This window comes from Clarias gariepinus, chromosome 8 (genome assembly GCF_024256425.1).
Source record: "Clarias gariepinus isolate MV-2021 ecotype Netherlands chromosome 8, CGAR_prim_01v2, whole genome shotgun sequence".
In the NCBI taxonomy this organism is placed as follows: Eukaryota; Metazoa; Chordata; class Actinopteri; order Siluriformes; family Clariidae; genus Clarias; species Clarias gariepinus.
Genome location: NC_071107.1, coordinates 35,321,886 through 35,344,827, shown reverse-complemented (window position 1 = coordinate 35,344,827; position 22,942 = coordinate 35,321,886). Strand labels below are relative to the sequence as shown.

Here is a 22,942-nt window from a genome sequence, read left to right as displayed (position 1 = left end):
CTGCTTTGAGACAATGACCATTGTTAAAAGCGCTATATAAATAAAATTGAATTGAATTGAATATATATATAATAATAATCTGATAAAGCTGATATATTTGTTATTTTATTTATTTGTTATATTTGTTGTCGTCTAAACTTATTTCTTTGTGCATTTGTCATTAAAATAAATTTTTGTATTTTGCACCGATATACAATTGTGAGAATAATGATTACTGTATATTACCCTTTATGCTAATTTTCTCTTTATCAGTTTAGTCATCTGCTAAGAAATTTTGACTGTGTAAGCATATTTTAGTAAAATATACTTGTGTATGCAGCAGTATAATAATATGATAATATTAATCAACATAATATTAATCTTAGTGAAATAATATAGAAGTAGGTAGAGAGTATGACAAGTCATAAAACATACTGGGTTCACTTAGAGGTAAAAAAAGAAGTCAGAGTTTGACAGGTCATAAAACATAATGGGCTCACTCTGAGGTGAGAAAAGAAAAGCAGACAACTATGAGACAAGTCATAAAACAAACAGTAAGGGGATGGTGATACTCAGTGTACAGTGTGTACCCCAAAGTACATGGGAAAAAAACCCAGAGTGACCCAGGCATGAACTGTACTTATTTTATAATCAGCTGTCATGTGTATGATAAATACTGTAGATAAGATAAGGTTCCAGGTGCCGGACCCGACAGAGACATGAGCATAAAGATAAGGCACCAGGTGCCGGACTTGGCAGAGCCAAGTATGTTTTATGACTTGCACACTAAAATGAAGGATTAAAACATGTTGGATACACCTGCCACATGTGCACCTGCAGTCACGCACAATTTGTCGGGTAAGAATATAGACAAATAACCAAAAGACGATCAGTTTCACGAATACTGAGTTTAATAAGAGTAGACATAAAAAATAAACTAGTATGTACATCTACATAATACCAAACAAAGTGATGCAACAACAAAAAAACGATTGACTAAGCACACAGTAATTATTGTAAAGGGTTTGGTTATATTCTTTTACCTTTTAAATAATGGTCAAAAATTAAATGGTTTTCAACCATTTCAATTTCATTCTTAAATGTGTGTTATAGAGCACTTTAAAATTGAAGAGGAATGACACATTTAATAAATAAGCCAAATATAAGCAATTACCAGTAATGGCGTTATTAAATTGAAATCTATATAGGCCTAAATAAAGAAATAGCTGGTAATGACAAACAGCAATATTCTTTATAAAAAAAATAATTGCCAAAATGTATGATCAATAACATCAGCTTTCTTGTAGTGCAAGTAAGAATTATCTCTTTTAGGACTAAGTTGAATTAAAATATTAAAGAAAGCACCATAATTCCTTACAGAACTGTGAACATTAAATATTATGCATGTACTGTATGCATTTATTGTAATAGTTCTGAGATACAAGATAACATAATGCATAATGTAGTTCTTCTGTATAACAACAAAACTTTGTACAAGACAAGAATAAAACTACTTTTGGGAAAATATTAAGGTGAATGTTTTCCTAATCACATCAGATCAGTCAGGGTTAGGGTCTGAGAGAATTTGCATCTCTGACATCTCAGCAACCTACATGGAACAAAAAAAGCACAAGTAATATAGTATGAAGGTGGTATTTCAAACTCTGTGTGTTTTAATGATGATGATTATCATTATTATCATAGAATTTTGCAAGAACAACCAAAAAATAGTCAAATATCTAATGTGTTACAGTAGGAGTGTGTTCAAGTTTAGCTTTATTTGTCATATGCATGTCAACACAGGGCCAACAATACAATGAAATGCTGTGGTGCAAGTGTGTAACATTGCACATGGTCATATAATGTACATAAAAATACACATGATTTATAATAAGATTGTATTGCGCAATGTTGATAAATAAATTTAAGGTGTGCTAGTGTAGCCATTCCTTTAAAACAAGGTTTTTAATGTTTGAAGCTTTCTTAGAGCTATACTTTTAAACAGAAAGCTTCGAACACTAAAAACCAAAGATTTAGGACACCCTAAATTTATTTAGCGACATTGTGCAATAATTAACTGTGACATAATTAGCCACATTTTTGTATTTTTGGATTAAATACCTCTGGTTCTGATCTTCTTCCAAATTCATTTTTTGCTCTGTTAAACAAACAAAAATTATTTATGAAACATTTTTCATATGACATCTTACCATGAAAAAAAAACACCCTGCTAAAAAACTATTTATTAACATATACAATAAGTTTACCTGTCTTTGAATCCTGTCCCTGGGTCAAATAAAAAACACAATTTCAGACATCATTTGAAGAAATTCAAAACAGCAACAAGTTGATTTATTAAACAAATTATTAAGCGTTTTTCATTTTGTCACTATTCTTTCTTTAAATAAAAGTTCTTATGTTTATTTAGGGTCAAATCTAATGATCTTTGATGTGGGTAAGGTTAATTGCATTGTCACTGGTGTGCTGTTTTTATAAAGTTTTTAAATGAATAAATAAACAAATGATGCTGACAGTACTCACAGGCATTGTAGACTTGTAAAGTGAGCCAAGCAAACAAAAACACTATTTCAAATGGTAGAACAATCAGACGTAGATCTGTATTTTGTGCTCCTCCCTCTAGAAACCAATAGCACAGATTTCACATTTTAATGTAAATTTAAAATGAACTTAAAACCTAAATCATATACTTTTTTTTTTTTTTTTTTTTGCATACCAGGGTAAAAGAAAAACACAGAGGAATGTGGTATTTATCCTCTTAGACAAACAGGCGGATAAATATATGCTCTTTGTGCAACCCTTCCATTCTATCCAGATGGAATATCCTGGTCTGGGAACCAAACCTGGCCTTTCAGAAGAAGAAACCAAGTTACTACCTAGGAGTTATTGGAAACACTGATGGCATTGTTTTTGTAAGAATAATGACTATGGGAGACTTTGTGTCTGTGTGGAAAAAGTTTATGATGGCCACAGAGCTGGTCTGAACATTTTTTTCAACTCTTATTGTCACAGCTTTCCACGAGGTCACTGCTCTAAGTACATCATGCTTCTGCAATGTGAAAATGCAGCTGTTGGAGGCTGATGGAGATTCTGTATCTGACCCCTCAGATGACTCCTAGTAACCTTAGAAACTCTTTGGACTCTTTCAGCTTTCTCACATTTTGTTGCTTCTTACACTTAATGTAAAATATATGCAAATCCTTTTTTTTCCTTATCATTTTACACAAAATACTCCACATCAACAAATTAAAAACAGGTGCTTGGAGTGTTTTATTAATTTATTAAAAAATACAGACTGAAATATCCTGTTAACATTCATACTCATCAATTAGTACTTTGTGTGAAGGCTGAAAGCTACAGTAGTGCCACTTCCAAGGAGGTCCAGAAGCATCAAGAGCTGAACAAACTCATGAATCAGTTTAACGATGTGTGTTCTACCGAACCGGGGCTCACACATCTGGTACGTCATGAAATAATCAAAAGTATGCTCTGAAATGGCATTACAGAGGAGTCCACCAGCCTCGTCCATCCCTCTGGTTCAAGGCTCAATCAGATCTCTGAGTTTAATGCATACCTGCCACTGTGGGTTGATGTTCTTGTAGACTGGCTGGGAAAGGCCTGGTTTGTCTAAACTTTAGATATCTTCAAAGGCTATTTTGACGGGTCACAATTATATCGGAGGCAAAAGAGAAGATGGCCTTCAGCACCAAACAGAGACATTAGCAGTACTGGGTCCTACCATTAGGCCTGCAGGGTGCGCCAGCTACTATATGTTCCATTGGCTCAAGAGCATTGCACTGCGTCGCCATCATCCATATGCCGCAGGGGAGGGGTGGGGTGCCCTAACTCACCAAGCCTGGATGCTGGTTATTGCCTATGATCTCAGGGCCCAGCACAGCCTAAAAAAGGGCTGTGGAAGTCCAGTGAGTTGGTTCTTTCAGGACACATGTTTATGTTTGTCTCCTGTGCCCACACAAAAACTTTGCATGTCGTTTACTTTCTTAGCTGCATGCTACTGCCTTGCCACCATTTAGGACTCATACACACACCTTTCATGTAAATGTTTCTGTTATTCTTCTTGGTAAGATTATCAAGCTCACCCAGGAAGGAACTATGATGACTAGTGCCCATAATTAGACAGCTGGTTGCTACCACAATCGTGTTTAACTGTAGGGATAGTATCAATGAAGTGGGAAATTGTGTCAATTGTGTCACTCTTTGTACACTGGACTTTTATGTATAATTGATGTTTAAGATGTCCAGGTACTGTAAATCTCCCCGAAATATATATATTTTTAATGGATTTCTGGAATCTGCAGCCTTGTGTGTAAGAGTGCAGAATTGTGTCAATGTATGAAAGCTTTTTACTGGATGATTAAGTATGACAGTTCTACGATGTTATAATTCATTTATTAGTAAAAATGTGTGTGTTAATTAACATTAAAATATATCATGTTGCAAATTTACAATTTCAGATGTGTGTACATTAAATAGCACAACAGAGCTTAATTCAAACATATTTACATTTAACCAATTAAAAAGTTTGATCTTTCATAATACTCATAAAAATTATTTAATGTTATGGTTATGATGGAATCATACAGTACCTTCTTTTAGGATCAGTTCAGTGGCAAGAGCAATCGCATTAACAATACTGAGACCTACAGCTCCAAACATGTAGATCACAATATGCAGGAAATCTATAATTTAAAATATTACTGATTACAATTTTTACGACACACAAACTTATACTAAGACAATTATAAAATTTCCATCTAGCCCCCCAAAAATACAAAATAATTCATAAAATATTACACTCACCAGGTGAAACTTTAGGATGTTTACAGAAGCATGTTGCTACCAAAACATGGAGCAGTGGTGTCAGAGCCAAAGATCCAACACGATCTATTATCAGTTAAACATATAACTTAGATTATTATTTTTGTCTGAATAATTTCGTTGTCAGTACCATTTAGGGAGTGTTTACACTTGTAGTTCATTTCTCTTGGTTAGAAGAAATGAAAGCTTAAAAAATTACTCTTGGTTTACTAGTATAAAGCCTTGGTTCGCTTACCATTCACACTGGCAAACAGAAAGCATGGTTTACATATGGTAGTATCTTCACCAGCTAAAGCCAGTTCATAAAATTTAACACTACACATTGAAAACAACATGAGCATAGCTTCAGATTCCAAATAGAATGTTCATGTTCGTTTAGATATTTGTGGTCCACGGTACATTCCCATTTTAATCATACTGCACCATAATTTATTTGGAAGCGGACTAAGACCAACCATTTTAAGTGGTCTTAGTGTCCTTGCTTGGTGCACATAGATGTTCTGATAGCCACTTGTTCAAGTAAACTGTACTAACAAAACAACCGCACGACAGTTTATTTTAAACTAAGCAAACATGTCAAGCATTAACAGACCCTTAATGTGGGTTAAATGTAATGCATGAATTAATGAATACTAAATAAAAAAAGACATTTAGAAACTTTGTTGTGAGATCCTTTCCAATTAAAGTCATGAAGTGTCAGACTTTCTTTGTGTATTTTTCCAGTCTGTCTCAACAATGTAATAATATTTTCTAGCATGCCAAATTGCTAAAAATATTTAACTTGTTTTTGTTGTGCCACAAAAAAAAAAATAGGACTAAATGTAGTGGTAATCTACAAAACGGCATCATAATTCAAAAGCAACTTATTACATTTTATCATACCTTTAACATCTATAATGAGGTATAGACAAAAAAAGCACAATGCGCCATGTATAGTGATTAGAACTGCAACAATGACAATGCAGCATAAATCTGGAAAAAAAAATACATAGGAAATATTAAAACAAAAATGAAGATAATTAATGTTATTATGCATAATGCACCAATTTATTGAGCATAAATATTATTGCCTAGTATTTGCCTTGTTGATTGATATCAGTACATCGTTAAATAAGATCTTCTTCTTTGTCTTTCAGGGGTCGCCACAGTGAATCAACTGCCTCCATATAACCCTATTCTCTGTATCCTCTTCTTTCAACTAACTTCATGTCCTCTCTCTCTGCATCTATAAATCTCCTCTTTGGTCTTCCTCTAGACCTCCTGCCTGGCAGTTCCAACCTTAGCATCCTTCTACCGATATACTGTATTCACCATCTCTCCTCTGAACATGTCCAAACCACCTCAATCTGGCCTCTCTGACTTTATCTCCAAAATATCTAACATGGGTTGTCCCTCTGATGGACTCATTCTTGATCCTATCCATCCTTGTCACTCCCAAGGAGAACCTCAACATCTTTAGCTCTGCTACCTCCAACTCTGCCTCCTGCCTTTTCTTCAGCGCCACTGTCTCTAAGCCCTAGAGCATCGCTGGTCTCACCTCTGTCCTGTACACCTTTCCTTTTATTCTCACTAATTCTTTTTTGTCAAACAAACATGTGACACTTTTCTCCACTCATTTCAACCTGCCTGTACCTGCCTCTTCACCTCCTTTCCACACTCTCCGTTGCTCATGGTCGGGGTTTGTGTATGTAGTTTGCAAGTTATTCCCATGCTTGTTGGGTTTCCTCCAGGTGCTCAACCCAGAAACCTGTGTATGGTGCTCTGAGGAAGGTGTGTGTGCATGACTTAGAAGCCAGCTCTTGGTATGGCCCTCTGAAAAGAGAGTGGCAGTAAAGATCTCAATGGTGTACAGGGAGAAGATTCTCCCCATACTGAATGTTGACGAGCAGCCAATAGCATGGCATAGGGGTTTTATGTCCTGATCCATGCCATGCAAGATTTATGCCATGATCTTTCTTGGGCAGAACAAGGCATATGTCAGGAAGATCATGGCATAAATCATGTCCTGATCCATGCCATGCTGTGCCAGATTTAGTAATGCTTTTTCAACAGGGATATAGTAGGATTGCCACCTAGCGGCATGTGACTTTAACTTTTGTGGACTTCTCAGTTTTGTGACTTTGAGATATTTCCATATGTCATTCATTGTTCTATGCATCACACTTTGCGTTCACCGCTGCTTTTATTTAGCTTTTGTTTTTTGTATAGTTTGAATATTTAAGTTTCTTATTTTCACACTTGCCTTGTCTTACATGTATTTTAGCTAAGTCTCTTTGTGCTGTGGGTTTTCTATAATATTCCTGTTTGGTTTTACTGTTAGGACATATTTTGGAAACCTACACACTTTTAGCATGGATTGTTTTAAAACTTTCCTAAATATATATATATATATATAATGCATACACTTACATCCTATTTTTTTCCACTGATGACAGCATCCTTGTTTTTGCCCTCTGTGACAGCGTAATAGATAAATCATTCCTGACCACACAAGTAGAAATATTACAATCTCAAATAAAAATGTCCAACCTGGAAAAAAAATAGAGGAAATTGGTATAAATGCAGAAGATTAAAAGGAAGTGGATTAAAGATATATAATAAAAAATTGAGAATCTGAAAACAATTTATTATTTATATATTTACTTTATGTAATGTATTAAAAAGCTCATAATGCACCTTATTTGCCTTTTGTTTATGGTACTTACATCTACGGAAATCCTTTAATGCAACAGAAAGGAGTATATACAAACTAATTCCATAGAGGCTAAATATAGTCATAACTATGGATGACACAGTGATATCCACACCTGAGAAAGTAAAATACATTTATTACAGTTGTGGTTAGTTAGTAGTTATTAAACATGTAGTTATCAGTAGTAACAGAACATATACAGTTAATTTATTGCACTCAAAATGGTCATCAGTTTTGGGTAATAAAGAAATTATGTAAAAACTTATTACATACATTTAAAAGGCTTTCCTAGAAAGAAGTGCCTTTGTAGAGAGAGAACTATCATTATCCCCACGATTAGACATGGTAGTAACATCTCATATTCAACTAAAAGTGCAAAGAGGTATTTTTGTTTTGGAGGAGAATATACACAAACATGTAAAATTATTAGTTTTATAAATGCACAGTTCTGCGAATATGTATTAAACAGTACTTACGGCCAAAAGGGCTACCCGTGCTCCTGACAATGAGTGCAAGCAGTACAGAATTAATTGCTTCTAGACACACGATCAGATATACCTGGAGGCCATAAATAGCTGTAAAACAATGCAAGTCATTTTTTGTGGGTAGCAATTTTAACACAATGAAAAGGTGACAAATGTTTAACATTATTTTTATACACAAGCTGTCAAAAGGCAGTGGCAGGCAAAGTGGCAGGATGGAGCAAGCGGAGGTGGAGCTTCTGCACACTCCCATGACGGCGACCTCTACCACTGAACAAGGGATTGGGGGGGGGGGGGGGGGTGGGGTTAGGGAGCCTAAGAAATGAGCGAGGAGTGATAACAGGTTGAGGCGTACGCCCATCACAGGCGCACGCTATGACAATTGCTTCATTTTAAATCCTCTCTGGGGGTGTGGAGAAGCAAAAACATTCAACTACTGTATTTGTGAACTTTAAAGATCGATTAGTCTGTAGCAGTAATGATTTTTCCTAAAAAGAATTCAGACTTTATGATAAATAAAAATAACAGAACATACAAATATTTTGTGTCATATACAAATATTCAAATGTTTTTTCTTACCCAACACAACAGCTATGATAATGAAAACCACTCCTAAGACTGTTAGTGCTGCATCAAATGGCATTGCTTTCGTCTGTATCCGTGTACCAAAAAAAACTAAATGGAAGATTTTTAAAAAAGTGTTAATTTGAGAGTGTACTATGGTATGCTATGTATCTTATGTAAATAAATTAAGTAGTAAAGAAATTGTTTAATTCAATATGTGTATTGTCAGATGTGTGTTGACAATGTGGCAGCATTCAAGGACCTTGTTTGCTTTTGTTTTTACTGTCTTTAGAATTATAAGTAAACTTATGACTGCATTTGGACTGCAGCAAACTGCACTACAGTCCTACAGTTGTGTGCTTTGTGGGAGTCCACCAATAGCAGTTGACATTGAAGATTAGCACAATATACTTTAACTTTGTAAGTAAAGGAACATACAAAAGTAAGCAAAGGCAGAAAAGGTGTAAGGTGCTCTTTACAGTAACACTTATCACTTACATAAGCATGCTCCCAGTGCTAAACTTGACTGGTAAAGTGGAAAGGTCAACACCATCACTGCTTTTTGTAAGAATTCTGTGAAATGAATTGGTTCATATTTTTTATACACATGTTGTATGGCAGGGATACTTTTGATCTTGAAAAAAAGAACAACAAAAAGGTTCAAAATGCTTAACCAAAATAAAGAGTTTTCTAAATACCTACGTGGTAACCTTTCAAGATAGGAAGAGGTTTTCATAAGGATGAGGGGTCTCATGATACTGACAGTTGAACAAGTGATAACCTCAGACAGAAAGCCTATGAGAAGGAAACAAGCCAAACCAGTGTCAGGTACTGGATCTGAGCAGAACATAAGGAAGGTGTCATATTTATAAAAAAAATAGGGAAAATGACCCTGGATTTACCTTCTGTCGACCACAAACAGAAAGCAATGAACATGCAAATGTTTGGACAGAGGATCAGAGACATGTGAATTTTCATGGCCTTTTGGGTAGTATCTGAGAAAAGAAAATAGCCTTATGTCTATAGTCCTTTTAGTATTTCTACCAGAATTTTTTTTTTAGGTCACATACCTTTTTTTCTAAGAAGGTTAAAAACAGGACCACAAAATCCGACTGGCACCAACAGTGCAATTAAACAAAAGACCAAAATGACTATAAAGACTGCAGGGAGACCTGTGGGCATAAGGATACAAATAATAAGCAAGTGGTGTAAATACCTCATTTTTCTTTAACAAAAGAATTAGAAATGGACCTATGAACACAGAGTCAAATTTTTCTTCAGTGACTTCAGTCGTCAAATATGGCAATTGTCATGCAAGAAAAATTGTCTTGACTTTTATTACATACAGTAGGAGGGGAAAAGTCTCCTTTTGCTACATGTACAGTAGCATTTAACTTAGCATTAAGGTAAATGCTACATTTTACTACATTTAACTTAAAGCTAGACCTAGATTGGACAGAGTACTTTATTAATCCCAAAGGGATATTGCATAATGTCTAACAAAGGTTACTGAAATGACCACCTCTGCACATTAAACAAGATATAGTTTATTTAATTAATTGATGGCCCGCCCTCTTTTTAGTTTATGTAAATCTCTACATAAAGCTGTATTAACTATAGCTCTCATCAGAAAAAAAAAAAAAAGTTTCAGCAAATAACTCTAGTTTTATTGAATTGTAACTGTTTAACTTAAGCAGGTTTTAAGCGAGGTTAACATTTACACAGGTTTCTTTTGGCTACAATATAATGGTTATGATGTTAAAGCTATGAAGTATTTTGGTGCATCTTAATATCCATCCTAAATATTTCATTTTGCACCATCATGATGCTTTACTTTGATTGGGTAATCTGTCCTTTAGTGTCGCAGTGAGCGTAGAAAAGTCTAGTGCTAGCTGTTTTAAAATCAGGTTTAAACTTTTTTATTTGGCTTGGCAGAACTTCAAACAGACATATTGAAAGGTCGTGAGTAATTACAAACAGCTTTATTACCTACACTTTGCAGAACCACAATGGTATGTGCTGACACGTTCCTAGTATGCACCTCACAAACATACTCTCCTTTATCCTCCTTCTGTACATCCATCAGCTTCAATGAGAAGTTTCCTTTATGGATTTCAGAAGAAAATAAATCAACTCTTCCTCGGTAAAGTTCATGTGAGGCATCTGGGAAGATCTCACTGTCTTGATAAAGCAGGACAATGATGTCTTGGTCTCTGACTGTCCTTTTCCAGGTCACTTCTTCTATCTCACTGACTGGTACATGTGAATCTACAGAGCAGTTCAGTATGACATCCTCACCCTCACGGGCAAAGAAAGATTGGTCTGCCATTGTCACCATGAAATGCTCTAAAGAAATATGGACAAAGTTGCACATTGTTTAATAGTTGCACATTGTTTAAAACACAAACAAAGTGTTGCAGTGCATTTAATGTGTTCCTTAAAATTATTTAACCACATTAATAAAAAGAGATATATAAACTGTAAGAGAAAATATCAAAAAGCTACACTTTTAAACCACTTCCTGGTGGAACATTATAAATGCCATAAGAATTTAATTTACAAAAAGCCTCACCTTTAAGTCCAATAGCAAAAAGACACAGCAAAAACACTGACATATCCATCAAGCTCAAAGGTTATTACTCCAAAGTTTATTATTTCAAAGTTTATTACTCCAAAGTGTATTACTTCTTTCCTGGACAAAAAGTCGGTGGTTGATAGCTGGGTTTATCTATGGGAAAAATATTCAAGCCAATATAAAAGTGAAAGTGAAAGTTAATTAAACATTTATGCGTCATTGTTGACTGCTCGATGAGTTTAATTCCAGAAAGAGGAGTCAAATTTAACCCTCTGAGGTCCGCGCACGCATATATGCGTTTTAAGGCGTTTTCCCCTAAAGACGCCACTAAGAACTTAAATTACACTTTCAGTTTTGATCGGACAGACAATATTGTGGCGTGGGCGGGGTTTTGATGGTCTACCATCATGCTTTGCGGGAGGGATTGTTTTGTGTTCACCCTGTTGGGAAAAGGTGTTTAAGTTAGTGGCTTCGGCCATAGGTGTGTGTGTTTTATGGAGGTTGGATGTGGTGGTTTTTGTGTGTACGTGCGGAAGAAAATAAATTACTCCCAGCCATTTGCATTGGGCAGCAAAAGAAGCTCACTCGTCTCTCCAAGTTCCTGCGTAGCGGTGAAAAACGCTACAATATATTAATAAAATCTGTAAAGTGTCTACTTTTTTTGTATGCACACATGTTAAAAATAAAACTTTGTGCATTAATAAAATAAAGAAAACAAACCGAGTGCGCTGTCTGTAGCTTTGGTCTGCGTGAACTGCAGGGAGAAACGCGTCATTAAAATGAACTGAAACTCAGCAAATTCTCCACAGAGAGACACAAAATACATATCTATAGAAAGCTTGAACTGTCTACTTTTACATTTACTAATTTAACTCGAAAACAAATAATCTGTTTTTATGTAATCCGTATGAAAGTAAGGAGTGGTACAGATTCTTCTGTATCGGCTCATTACAGCTAATGTGATCCCGCCTCCCCGTGCGCGCGCTGTTCATATGGAAATGAACCTTTCATCAACAGCGCGCGCACAGGGAGGCGGGATCACATCAGCTGTAATGAAACAAAAAAAGCATAAAAACAGATTATTTATTTTCGAGTTGAATTGGTAAATGTAAAAGAAGACAATTTAAGTTTTCTATAGATGTGTATTTTGTGTCTCTCTGTGGAGTATTTGCTGAGTTTCAGTTCATTTTAATCACGTGTTTCTCCCTGCAGTTCACGCAGACCAAAGCGACAGACAGCGCACCCTGATTATTTTCTTTATTTTATTAATGCACAAAGTTTTATGTTTAACATGTGTGCATACAAATAAAAGTAGACACTTTATAGAATTGATTAATATATAAATCTTGTCTGTACGATTAAAACTGAAAGTGTAATTTAAGTTCTTATTGGCGTCATCAGGGTTTTATTTGCACTGTTCTTACACTTTTATATTTTAACATGTAATTTACGTGTAATTTGTGATAGCTATATTTTCTGTTATGGTGACTGCAGTAATGCAGCTAAAAAAGTCAACTTTAATTGTTTAGGCCTAATAAACTGTTTAACTGAACTCACAAGTAAATCTTAAGTTTTTTTGTGTCAAATACATTCTCAAATAACCTAAACACTGAAAATATATAAACTTATTTTGTCCTCAGATTCTTTCTTGTAACTCTCCTCTCTCAGTCACATACCTGTCTGATGGCTCATTATGCAGATCAGTATGCAGGCCTATTTGTTCTCAGGTGTGAATCACTGCATTAGTAATGATAGTTCACGCCTTCTCGCATAGAGCCTTTACACTCAAAAAGTGACTTAAAAAATGTTAATCACTACAGTATATTGTTTTCTGTGAGCAAGTAAAAAAGATCATTTTCACATCATTTTGAAGCAAAAACACTAGTCCACCAGCCCAGTTCTCAAAAAGTACTGTGAACAAATGTTCTGTATGAGTTTCATGGCCTTATTTAAGCTACTTTTATTTTTACAAAACTTAGTAACCATGCATAATATTTTTTTCCTAAAAAATGCAAACACATACATTCATTTAGGTTATGTATTATTGTAGAACAGTTTGTGCTGATTACAAGAAAAATACAGGTTGGTCAATAATATGTTATAAGTAGCTGAAAAAAGCACAAATATCAGAGCATGTCCAAACATCTCAAGGGCCCCAAAATCACCCCGGACCTCAGAGGGTTAAAGACTAAATTAGAGTAGGTCATACAGCACACAGACGTAAATTAGGACGTGGATTAGACAAACAGGAAGAGTCATACACTGAGAGTACAGTAATCACCAGATAATATCACACGGAAATAAGAAAAGATGATGACTTTGGTTCTGTTCTGTTTCACAGAATACTGTACTTTAATATTTACTCCCTTGCTCCCTTTGTTAAAGAACTTCCTTCATAAAAAAAAAAAAAACTTCAGTTGGAAAAACCCTGCAACATAACCAGTCCAGACATCACTTCCTTGTGTCTTATACGAAAGAAATGAAAATCAACTAAATATTAATTAAGTAAGTATCAAGTAAGTAATTGTACTATAGAACTACTGTACCTTGGTACCTATATCATGGTAAAAGTTCGTATGGGTTCATGGAGAATATCCCCTGTATATTAAAGTTCATATAAATACAGTACCTACTGTCTGTAAATTCTAAATAATATTTAAGATTAATAACTAACATAAAGAAAATGGTTTATTTCTCACTGCCAACATAGGTCAAGGTGTAGATTTCACAATATTCACCAACACCTCTGCTTCCTCAGATATATTGAAATGTGTTTTTGTAATATTTACACCAGCATGCCACCTTCATGCAAAAACAACAGACCATACTCCTGTAAAAACCTGTATTCCTGGAAAAAAAAAGAAAAAAAGAAAAAAAAACTCACACTCAAACTTTTCCACATTTTGTTATGTATTAAACTCATCTTAAAATGTATTTAAATCATTCCTCCCTCAGGTTCTACACACATGATCTCTCAGTCTGGTTCAGTAGGCACCAAAATCTCTAAAGACTATTCAAAGCATGCTGTACCCAAGCACATTAATGGAAAGTTGAATGGAGGGGAAAATGTGGTAGAAAAGTGTACACAAGCAACAGAAATAACCACAGCCTTGAGAGAATTGTAAAACAAAGGCCATCCAAGAATTTAAGGAACAATTCACGAGAAGTGAACTGCAGCAAAATTAAGTTCTCTTTCGAATGCACCTCACGATGTATGGCTGCTCATTATTGGTGTAACAGCTATTCATGAAAATATGTGGATTTATACTTGCTGACAAGTGTAAAGCCTGGTAACTAACTTTGAACTATAAGGTCTTAAGTAAATAAATGAAAGACAGCATTATTTTCGCCAAGTCCGACTGAGTTGCCTTTGTTTTTCAACGCACGGTGAGGATAACTATTCGAATCCTTACAAATGGCGCCCGAACTGTGATTAAACATTTCCTCAGATGAGAAAGCTTGGACGAGGAACGTACTGTGAGTTACGTGTGACGTGAGTTTTCGTTCGAGGCTTCATGTGCATCAAATGCTTGTTTTTACCGCTGACTTTTTAGCAAAGTTTAAGACGGGAGCACGTGTGGCGGAAAAGTTTTCCAGGCGTAGCGTGTTGGCATCTCGTTCACGTGCAATGGAGACTAATACCACTTTTTAATTTTCCTATTCGGATATTCTCGAGTGTCTCTGTGTGGCTGAGGTGAAGTGGTGTGCGGCGGGACTGTGTGTGTGTGTCATGCAGAGCCCCAGAGACCTGCAAGGATAGAACTTTGGAAGTGAAATGGAATGCACGCTTCTGATTGGTAGACACACCATCGCAAATCACTGTCATTAAAGCCTATTGGAGAAGAGAGGACACGACTAGACTGTGGAGGCAATTGTAATCTGCGAGAGAGAAGTACCAGTACACAACCTGAAAAGAGAGGAAGGCACTTGGTGATTAATGAGTGTATGAAAAAAAAACCTTTAATTCATTTAGTTTAAGTATTTCATGTTATAACTGGGTTTCATGGTTGCTATGTTTACAATCATCTAGTATTGATTACTACATTTTTGATTGTGCCAAGAAATACCATATGCTTAAGTTTAATGTGATGTTGTTATAGGCACAGTCAAATACATTTCTCAAAATTTCTTCTTTTTGTTTTTTCCTTCTCATTTCTTGTTTTTCTTACTGATAGTTTTTGATATAATGTAGACCATTTTCCAAATGGTCAGCCTAAAGCACTTGTGATGGCTAAGCGCACTGATGCATTTACTTATGGGGCCGATGACAGTGATGGTGATTTGCCTTTGTCAAATACGGGTGAGGCTTTAACAATTAGGCGCCTCGCAGCTCAAGAAGACAGGTTGCAACAACAAGTGGACACACTGACATCTGCATTTAGTGTGTCTATTGATTTACAGTGCAGCTTACTACAACAGTTGGAAGATCAGGCTTTTCAATGCTCACATAGACAAGTCCCATTACATACTTACATCAACTCCTGATGCAAACACCCACCCTAGACCTAGCCATATTATTTAGGATGGGCAGACCTCCCAGTGTTCACAAAACTTTATCTTAAACATGCACACAACACAAGCTGCTAATTCAGTTCACCTTCCTATATTCATTTCACCCAAGTTTGTTAGGGATAAGACTCTTGACCCAGAAGAATGGCTACAGTCTGTTTCTTTGTATAAGACGACATTGGGGTTGTCTGACTCTCAATTCTTTCCTTAAGTTGATGAGACTGTTTGATAAGGAGCCTCGGAAGTGGTACTGTGCCATGCAACCCCATTTACATTCATGGAGTCATTATTCAGATCTTTTCCGAAAGGCATTCCTACCAACAGATAATGAAGGAAAAAGATGAATTTTGAACAGAGTTCAAACATCAGAAGAACCACTCACCACTTCTGTTACCCATCTCGTTCCTAAATTTAGGCGTTTAAAGCAACGCCCAGCAGAGCAAGAACAAATTGAGGTAATCTGCCACCACGTCTCTGATCAGTATAGGTTAGCACTTCATTCAGCTGCTCCGACCACCCTGACAGAATTACTTCTAACTGCGCATAATCTTCATTCTGCATTGGGGCCTATTTCATCTGCCAGTCCAGCTGCTACTTCACTAACTGCCTTTCGTTTAGACTTACACTGCGATAAATGCTTGACGCCCAGGGTTAACACATGCACTCTTAAACAGTGTGGAATAAAAGAGGGGGCTGTTCTCCCATGGAGTTTTTCCCTACTTGAGCTGGCTGACTTAAAGCGGTGCACCTCAGCTAGTATCGTGTGGCTACCTGTTCTGTTACTGGGACACCCTTTCACACATCGTTTTGCTGTGATTCCAGACCTGTCATGTCCCATTCTGTTAGGAACAGATTTCATGATTCAAGCAAAAAAAAAATGCAAAAAAAAAATGCCACTTCAGTGCCAGAGGTGTGCCTTTTTGAGGAAGTGTTTTGAAGATTTGGAGACACATGTAGCTTGCCTGACTGTTCAGGATACCCAAGCTTACCTTGGCACTGTCATGGACCAGGCAGCATTACCGCTGGCTGACAAGGAGAAGCTGGCGAATCTGCTAGGGGACTTTGCTCAACTATTTGAGGAAAAACTGGGGTGCACCTCTTTAGTTGATCACATGATAGATACAGGGACATCAAAGCCAGTATGTCTCCCCCACCTACCGTACTTCTCCTGCAAAAAGGAAGATTATTGAGGAGCAAATAGCAAAAATGTTAGAGGATGAAATTATCGAGCGAGCTTCAGGACCTTGGGCCTCGCCAATTGTGATAGTTGAAAAACCAGGTGCGGAACCGAGGTTCTGCGTAAATTTTAGGAAAGTTAGTAGGTCTACTGTGAGAGACTCCTACCCACTCCTGAGAGTGGATGACTCTTTGGATTTTTTAGCACGTGTTACGTTTATTTCTACTCTAGACCTTGCACATGGTTACTGGCAGGTCTCTGTGGCCCCAGGCTCGAGACCAAAGACTGCTTTTGTGTCACACAAAGGGCTTTATCAGTTTAAAGTAATGCCTTTTAGATTATCTAATGCCCCAGCAACATTAGATAATTAAAGATTTAAACATTAAAGATTAATGAATACAGTTCTAGCTGAGCTTACCCATAACTGCTGCATGGTTTACCTTGACGACATAGTAATAGCCTCTCCGACATTTGACCAACACTTAACAGACCTCAACAATGTGTTAGGGCGCTTGGCAAAGGCTGTGCTTTCACTAAAACTGTCCAAATGTCATTTTTGCACACCTCAGTTGCGTTACCTGGGTTATATGGTGACTCCAAAAGGCATTGGCTCTGATAAGGGTAAAGTGACTGCAATCAAACAATTTCCCATACCAAAGACAGTCAAAAATGTACAACAGTTTCTGGGTATGACGAATTACTACCGTAGGTTTATCTCAGGGTATGCCCGCACTACAGAACCAATAATTGCACTCATGAGAGAGGAGACCCTACTTGATTGGTCTGCAGAGTGCCAAGTCATTCGATCGCCTCAAACAGCAACTAGTCAGTGCACCAGTCCGTGTTCTACCTGACTTTAACAAGGCTTTTACAGTCCACACAGATGCTTGTGATGTAGGCCTTGGGGCGGCTCTGATGCAGACTGGAGAGTATGGTTTGGAAAGAGCCATTGCTTTTGCAAGCCAGACCTGGAACATTTCCGGCCATACATTGAAGGCTCTCGTGTGAAAGTAATGACAGACCACAGTAGTTTAAGGTGGTTGATGACCAGACCATCGCCGTTAGGTAGGCAAGCAAGATGGTGCTTACATCTGCAGGATGTTGACTTTGACATTGTGCACAGACCAGGCTCCACAAATTTAGTGCCAGATGCCCTATCACGTAACCCTGCCCGCGACCTCAGTGAACTGGTGGACTTGTTACCCTCCTATGCTACAGTCACTTCATTAAACCTCAGGCATCAACCATTACTAATATTGGAAGACAAGAAACAGCCAGGTCTGCTCCAGCAGGCAGATCAAGTTATTTAAGCGCTGTATACTGATCTGGAGAATAACTCCTGTGTGGATTCTTCAGACTTCTGCATTCAGGATGGAATAATCTACAGTACTACTTGGACAAGAGAGTTTCCTGCTGGCTACATCCTGATGAAGACTGCTAAAGTTACTTTCATGACCACCCTATGGCTGGCCACTTGGGCATATCAAAGACTATGGGACGTTTACAGAAGCGGCTGTTCTGGCCAGGTATGCGGGGAGATGTAAAAAAAAAAAAAACGTTTTGTCATGTGTAGCCTGTCAGATGTCCAAACCATCCAACCAGAAGCCTGGAGGATACCTAAAACCAGTAGTAGCTACTTACCCATGGGAGTTTGCAGGTGTCGATTTCATGGGCCCTCTTCCCAGGTCGAGTCGGGGAAATGAATACATTTTAGTCTTCATTGATTATTTCACCAAGTGGGAGGAAATATGTCCTGTTAGGAGGCCATAGCAGTGGTCGCAGCACAAGAGTTAATCTAAGAGATCTTTGTGACACATGGGGCACCTACACACCTGGTCTCAGATAGGGGTGTCCAGTTTGTGAGTGATTTTTTTGAGACAGTTGTTTTAGGCCTCGGCTCAGACCAAAGACTAACCACTGCCTATTACCCACAGTCCAAACAGACAGAAAGGGTGAACCGTACAATTAAGGCAGCAATCAGGGCTTATGTGAGACCGAAACACAAAGACTGGGATCTGCACCTACCATGGATCTCTTTAGCGCTAAGGATATTAGAGCACAGGGGACACACCAGCATTTCTTTTGTATGGCAGAGACTTAAACACGCCCCTTGATTTATGGATGTCACCAAGCCCGGGATGCATGGCTGACTCAGTTTATGACTACAAGATGGAGCTCACCTTAGCCTTACAAGAGGCACTTGACCACGTAAAGGACTCTTTAGCGACCAGCCAAACAACAAAGAAGAAACACTATGATAAAAAAGGTAGAGGGGTTTCATTTAAGGTGGGGGATTTAGTCAAGCTGAGGGCTTACCCTTGGTCAGATGCCTCGGCATGTTTTTCTGCCAAACGGATAAGGGCCCTTATAGGATTGCTAAAGTAAAGTCAGACCTAGATTACAGGCTAACCAGAGTGGCTGACAGTGCCGAAGGGGGTGTTCATCATGTATGTAACCTGCTGCCCTTCTTTATTTGGGATAGAGAGGGGGAGGATCAGGAAGGTATGCCAAAGAGTTTGTTGGGAACAGAGGACCCAGGGAACCACGTAGAGGATAATAGAGAAGAGAATGGATTTGACCCCAGGACCAGTACTTGGACAGCACCAGTCAGAAAACCTTAACTAATGGGCCTGCTGCCATGCCCTCTGTGAATTCTCCCTTGCCCCACACAGAAACTCAGTTTACATGCCCTCAGCCGGTGCCCAGGCAAAGGCACTCATACTCACTTCATCCAAGAAGTGAGAAAGATGCAAAAGTCACACACCTGCAGCACACTTATGTCAGAACACACTCATGTCCTCTCTCTCCTGAACGCGCAGGTGTTTCACACCCAAAACATACTCAGACTGTTAACGCCTGACAACACTTTTTACTTCCTAAGCTCTAGACACACGCCGAGGGTTACCTGTTGCTGGGATGCAGGTGGGCGTTAAAATTCTTACCTTGCTCATTAACTTACAATACTAGACCGTTATTTTATTTTATAATGTTATTTTTCTGCGGTATAATTGCCTTCCTATTCCGAAGGTCTGTTTTGAATTTTAGAATTGGTTTCATAAGTTGTTTGAATTTTAAAGGTGGATATTATTGAAAGTATTTAAGTTTTATAGTGACCTGGTTTGTTCTTAAAGTTCCTTTATGACATCATATTCTGAATGAGTTAAAGTGCGGAAAATGTTAATTTGATTTGTTACATATGAAAGACTGCTGTTGTGAATTGTTGAATAATAGTCAGGTAGAGCAGGCAAATGTATTAGTGGCAGTACTGTAATTTAACTTTTACCTTTTCTTACTTTATGTAAACCTGTTTCTTACTGCTGCTATACAAACACTTGTACGGTGTTAAGTTTCCTTTTTTTTCCGGTCTGAGGACAGCCCTCATTTTAAGTTGGGGGGGGGTTATGTAATGATCAGCCAATAGGTGATTGGGTTCTTGATCCCCTCTTCCCCTCCCTTTTTCTTTTTCCTTCTCTCTCTCTCGAATGCACCTTACGATGTATGGCTGCTCATTATTGATGTAACAGCTGTTCATGAAAATATGTGGATTTATACTTGCTGACAAGTGTTAAGCCTGGTAACTAACCGTGAACTATAGTGTCTTCAGTCAGTAAATAAACGAAAGACAGCATTTTCGCCAAGTCTGACTGAGTTGTTATTGTTTTTCAATGCACGATGAGGATAACTATTCGAATCATTACAACACACACACGTGCACACTAAGACCCAGCAGGGGGGACGATCACCCACAATTCCACAGCACGCGAGAGAGAAAAAACATTGGCACAGCTGTGAAGACGTGACACTCGGCATCAAAACAAGAAGCGCATGCATGCAACATGATACTCGGGACTCAAATTATTATTATTTTTTTTTGCTTGTTTTGTGGAACACTCATAAACCGGATTACTCGCAATCCGAGGCTCCACTGTATACATACATAAATTTTACTGCTACCGGAATGATGATGCAAAAATGTAGAACTGTGCATATTATTATATATATATCATTCACTTTGACCTACTCATCTTCTATACTGCTTTATCCTGTATTTAGGGTCGCGGGGACCTGTAGCCTATGCCAGGAGGCTTAGGGCACGAGGCGGGGTACACACTGGACAGGGTGCCAATCTATCGTAGGGTAATTATTATATATATTCTTTTTTTTTTTTTTTTTTTTTTTCTCCGGCCTGTCAGTATCACAGATAACACATAGAGTGTATGTGTAGCTGTTCTATCATCATTCACAGCCATTTTTTTTTTTTTTTTTTTTGTTTGTTTCCCATATTATAATAGACAAGACCGGGGGACCAAAAAAAGAGAAGAGAGTAAAAAGAAGAAGAAAAAAAAAAAAGGGAATAAAAATAAATAAACAAACAAACAATTGAGGGGAAAAAAAAAAAAAAAAAAAAGAAAGGGAGGGGGGGGGGGAGGGGGGAGAGAATACAATCAAAATTTGCTTCCGCACCTGCAGAAGAAAAAGAGAAAACAAACAACAGAAGACACAACAGCAGAGAAACCGCAGCCACAACCAACACCTGCACGACTCGCGGCAAACCACAAATCCCAAAACCTGTTGATTAATAAAATATTTTGAAATAAACATTTTGTTTTGAAGCAACAGCAAAGACAGTGTGTGTGTGAGCACCTGTTTGTACACCAGTGTGAACGTTTGTGTGCACACCTGTGTGTGTAAGCGCGCTTGTGTTCATAGGGCTCCTCCATGTAAATGTTTAATAGTGTGTGGGGGACCACAGTCCCGTCTCGCGAGGCATGGAGCAGATACGGCGGAGACACGGGTCCCAGACATCCAGAGGCCCCCCAGAGCACAGGAGTCTCAGGAGAACCACCGCAGGGACAGCCCCCCCACCCCGTATTATGTATATTCTTAACTTAAAATCTATGTTTACTGACAGAGTAGGTTTTTATTATGTGTCACTTTATTTTTGACCGCATGAATAATTTGTGCATTTACTATTGTTATTATTAATATGGCGATACATCATCTTATGAGTCTGTTTTATTTCTTTACCTATGTGACTCTCTCTCTCTCTCTCTCTCTATATATATATATATATATATATATATATATATATATATATATATATATTTACTGTATATAGTGTATATATACACACACTGTAAGCATATTTTAATCAAATATGTATGCATGTTTTAACCAACTTATGCTCATGTAAGCATGTTTTAATTAATATATATTTATGCAGGCAGATATATAAAAGGCCTGTAAGTATACCATTATAGCAGAAGAAGAGGACAGGAGCAAGTCAGAAACAGCGGTACCAGGAGCTTGGGAAATACCTGAAAACTGCCCATGCAGATAAACAGAAACTAAGGTAATGAGAGGAACATAGAAAAAACGCAAGACCAGGCCATAGAAAAAAACAGACAATGAGAGAAGCTAGCGAGGTGCACAGAAACCTATGTAATAAATTATGTCCTCGAAACCAAACTCAAAAGGATCAGGAGTTTCCCTAAAGCATATGTGCAAGGCGCCACGGCCGCAGGCTGGTACAAGCAAACAAAGAACAGGGAAAAATCAGAGACACAGAGCCAGTCTTATGAATAACATAGTTTAATAAGAGTAGATACAGAATAGAAATGTGTATCTACATGGCAATAATATAAAAATACAGAGTATAAGAGCCCAACGTATAATACAAAAACATAGGGGCCAGGGTGAAGCATCAACCGAAATAAAATTACATATCAAACCTTCTTTGAGCTAAAACAACACCAAGAGGAAGGTCAGTGAGAGAAATAAAAGCAGAAATGCCACGATTTAACAAAGAACTGGAGCTTGAGGAAAATTTGTTTGAGTACCAACAGTAGCTGTCTCGTTAGTCTGTGTACTAACAGACACTTTAAAATCAATTTGGGTACCAATACTTACATACCATCTAGGCTTTCTGACAGATGGAGCTGGAGTACTAGACTCTGGCCTCACTGGCTGAAAAGAACAATGAGGACTCTCAAAATCCAAACGCCGTCTTTTAGAAAGACCAGGTCTGGAATCACCTTTCTTAACATACATTAGGTAAACCCTTTGTCTTGTAGATAATGCATCAAAGATCCAGACAACTTAGAATC

General features: G+C 37.6%; 1 protein-coding gene across 1 annotated transcript; it reads right to left on the bottom strand.

Annotated features, from left to right (window-relative positions):
• Positions 1 to 1,196: 1,196 nt before the first annotated feature.
• On the bottom strand, positions 1,197 to 11,891 carry LOC128529107 (uncharacterized). Its single transcript, XM_053502445.1, has 19 exons — positions 11,870 to 11,891; positions 11,147 to 11,302; positions 10,564 to 10,920; positions 9,645 to 9,746; positions 9,477 to 9,569; positions 9,277 to 9,369; positions 9,073 to 9,147; positions 8,590 to 8,685; positions 8,005 to 8,103; positions 7,802 to 7,894; positions 7,542 to 7,643; positions 7,246 to 7,365; positions 5,719 to 5,808; positions 4,819 to 4,902; positions 4,605 to 4,697; positions 2,521 to 2,616; positions 2,247 to 2,265; positions 2,101 to 2,137; positions 1,197 to 1,588 (listed from the first exon to the last, which is right to left on the bottom strand). The coding sequence occupies exons 2-19, from the start codon at positions 11,193 to 11,195 to the stop codon at positions 1,538 to 1,540; spliced, it is 1,749 nt and encodes a 582-aa protein (XP_053358420.1). The 5' UTR covers positions 11,196 to 11,302; positions 11,870 to 11,891; the 3' UTR covers positions 1,197 to 1,537.
• Positions 11,892 to 22,942: the final 11,051 nt, after the last annotated feature.

Excerpts from the sequence above, each read along its gene's own strand:
- LOC128529107 (XM_053502445.1), bottom strand. The coding sequence starts at position 11,195 with ATGGATATGTCAGTGTTTTTGCTGTGTCTTTTTGCTATTGGACTTAAA. Across the intron at positions 9,747-10,563 it reads TGTGGTTCTGCAAAGTGTAG|GTCTCCCTGCAGTCTTTATA; the intron begins GTAATAAAGCTG and ends TTATGCCCACAG. Across the intron at positions 9,148-9,276 it reads CTATCTTGAAAGGTTACCAC|AATTCTTACAAAAAGCAGTG; the intron begins GTAGGTATTTAG and ends TTCATTTCACAG.